The sequence below is a fragment of the Erythranthe guttata genome, chromosome 6 (genome assembly GCF_056151865.1).
Source record: "Erythranthe guttata isolate IM_541 chromosome 6, IM_541, whole genome shotgun sequence".
Lineage (NCBI taxonomy): Eukaryota > Viridiplantae > Streptophyta > Magnoliopsida > Lamiales > Phrymaceae > Erythranthe > Erythranthe guttata.
Window position 1 is genome coordinate 14,902,718 of NC_142538.1, and position 3,372 is coordinate 14,906,089.

A 3,372-nucleotide genomic window follows, 5' to 3' on the forward strand; every position below is an offset into this window, starting at 1 on the left:
AGAATTCAAATACAACTACAAACTGAGTCAAAAATTCAAATACATATACAAATTGAACTAGAATTCAAATACAACTACAAATTGATCTAAAATTCAGATACAAAAACAAATTCAAATTGAACTAGAATTCAAATAAAACTACAAATTGAACTACCGACCAGACTTTAATTGTTTGTACAAGAGAGTCGGGGTTTGAACATTTTGAGTAAGTGCCTCAGGTTTTAGCTCTATGATGTACCCATGCCGGATGGATTGGTGGTAGAGGACTATTCGCGACCAAATTAACAAACATGAAATGATTGTTGTGCAATGTCACAACAATCATACATGATAAGTGACCACTGCCAAACATAGGAAGGTAAGTCATACTCCCTACTTGGGTCAAAAGTACCACTAATGCATTGTATTTGATAGCAATGCACAATCCCATTTCATTCATGTCCATCCAATAAGCTTGTGGACAAGGCCCTAAGGTCCAGTCACACTTGCGTATGGCCTCAACGTATCTGGTACTGCCAAACATCGCCGTGTACACATTAACATGCTCGTATAACTGAATAAGCAACTCCCCTCTCACTTGCGGCCATCTTTCTTGATCCCCGTACACGGCTTGAGCAACGCACCGGTACCCACAGTTGCCATCCGCCATCACGTTAACATAATCTTGAATAAGACGGACCATAAATCTGGGGACGAAATAATAAAAGTCGATTCCTTCATGTGTAGGTATTGTAGGGGCATCAGATTCTTGTGTGGGAATACGAGAACCACGACCTTTCATCTTCGATTGAGGCGTTCCATCAGTGCTCCTCTCAACCTTTGCTTTAGGAATCTTTGCACCACATGAGGTTTGGCGACCCTTGGAACCACAAGATGACTTAATTGTCTCCTCATCAATATGATACTGCCAAATATGATACTGCCATCCGGAAGGGTCTTTCTTTGTCGAGTTATTCTTTGGTCATCCTTTGGTCTTAACAAATGATGGCTCAGACAGATGCGACGTAGACGGATAAACGATGCCACGCAATGAGGCCACGACATTTATCTTACTCGTGTAATTCATCTTCTTCAAATTGCAATTCAGGTCATCAATCTGTCTATCTACAATCTCCTCGCGGTTTACTTGATACTCAGGTAGCTCCGAAGGCTCAACTGTCATGGTACTCCAGAATGGATGCAAGTCTGAAATGACGAACGTGTCATTATCTTCCATTTTCTGCACAATTTTGCACGCGCATGGGAGCCCATGAGTATTCCAAAGGTAGTGTATGCAAATACTCGGATCTTGCATCGCCGGGGACTCCATCTATTGATCCAATTTCTCTAATCCCAGATGCGTAACATAACAAATCAAACCCTGAAAACACGGCCATGCTGCAGTATGCTTCCTTATCTTGGATGATAATGAAAAATCACACTTCAGCTGACTAATTTAGATATAAACTTGGTCCCGAAGTTTGCATTGCACGTTATCCAGACCTCCGATCAAAGCATTTGACCAACCGTTTGCAGAAGAATGAGCACTCTCCACCCTATCCAATTACAACAACAATCAAAGTATACAATGACAATCAAATTACAAAATAAATATTATTTTTATATAGTATATTTTATCATTTAAATAACTAAAACATGTAATACCTGTTGGTGCTCGTGTTGCCAAAATGATACACATTGCGAGTATAGGCTCGAACAATCTTCTCCTTGTATATCAACCACGTATCATTCAAATACCGTACCAGTCTAGAATATCCTGCATATCGTCCAACAATTTCATTGTAATTGTAATGATACTCTTCTTCGGTATCTGATTTCACCAGCTTAGCCCACCACACGCGCCGGAATATTATACCTTGGTCTTTGTTGCCTCCCATAAATTTCGTCGCATTTGCCTCAACATTTCTGTTTATATGAAATATACACAACATATGGTACGAAAATGGGAAGACATTTGGCAGTGTTTTCAAAAGATCCAACTCCCTGTCTGTCAAGATCATATCAGGTTCGACACCATCTAGCAACTCTTTCAAACAATTCAAAGTCCACTCGTAGGTGTGTGCATCTTCATACGACATAATGCAACAACAATTGTAAAATTCCTCCCAACTGGAGTTATCCCAATTATTTCCAAAAGAGGCATTCCATACCTACAACAATGTTGTTTTTACATATTTAAACAATACAATACATTAAAACACAATAATCATAATTTAAACAATCGTAAATTTTACTTACTTATTGGTTTTGCATGTGCAGTCCATCAATATAACATACATGAACAGCCGTAGTAACTTAATAGATTCGGGATATGCACACATAATATATGTAATTGTGTTGCTAGTTTCACTATAGACGCGATGCCAATATCCATACTCGCCTTGTTGAAAGTTATGCATCATAAAATGAATAACTGTCATGCCCTCCATTTCCTCAGATTTAATATTGGCACTCATTGTAAACATGATTCATAGAGGTTTGTATCGTCAGATCATCTTTCCTCAATCTATCCATGATTAGCATTGGCTTCACGTGAGAATTTCTCAATTCTTTAATTCTTTCTTTCTGTTGTGGAGTTATACGAGTAGTCGTACCTTGTCCGTGAGGAAACAAAGTCGGAGGATGAGTATGCATGCCATCGCTGACAGTCAACCGTCATAATTCATCGAACCTTGACTTTTTGCCAATCAATTTGAACGGACAACCATATTTTTTTGTTCCAGTGTTTCTAGGATCTTCCACATCGATATTCGTTTTTCGGCCATGTCCGTATTTGTCACACGTCAAGTACTGTGCATTCTCCCTTTTAGACTGACAAATTAAACAGTGACAATGACTAACTACAATTTCTTTGGCCCACTTGATTAATTCTTCCCTACTATCGAACACAATATCAACTTCGAAGAAGTGAGAGAAATCTTCATATTCATTTCGCTCCGAAACCGAGGGATCAAAATAAAAATTGTCTTCATATAGCTGTGTAAATAAAAAAAAAAAAGTTAGATACATGCACAAGAAAAAAAAAAAAAACTAGGGATTTCGTGTAAGAGTACACGAAATAAGTATATATATACATTTCGTGTAGAAATGCACGAAACGCATAACAAAATAGTTTATTGCTGTTTCGTGTGGTTTTACACGAAATAATAGCTACAATTTCGTAATATTTTATACGAAATTACAGAAAAACACGAATATGATGTTAATTTCGTACAAAACACCACGAAACGACTTAAATCATTTCGTAATATTCAACACGAAATGACTGAAAATCGAAAAAAATCAGACAAAAACATATTTTTGTACCTCATTTACGGGATCGATGTTGGCCATCTTGATAATTGTTGGGTTTTAACTGATTTCTACGAAAAC

General features: G+C 37.6%; 1 protein-coding gene across 1 annotated transcript; it reads right to left on the reverse strand.

Moving 5' to 3' along the window:
• Positions 1–214: 214 nt before the first annotated feature.
• On the reverse strand, positions 215–1,309 carry LOC148770237 (uncharacterized). The gene is made up of 2 exons (XM_088819069.1): positions 980–1,309; positions 215–904 (listed from the first exon to the last, which is right to left on the reverse strand). The coding sequence occupies exons 1-2, from the start codon at positions 1,307–1,309 to the stop codon at positions 215–217; spliced, it is 1,020 nt and encodes a 339-aa protein (XP_088675195.1).
• Positions 1,310–3,372: the final 2,063 nt, after the last annotated feature.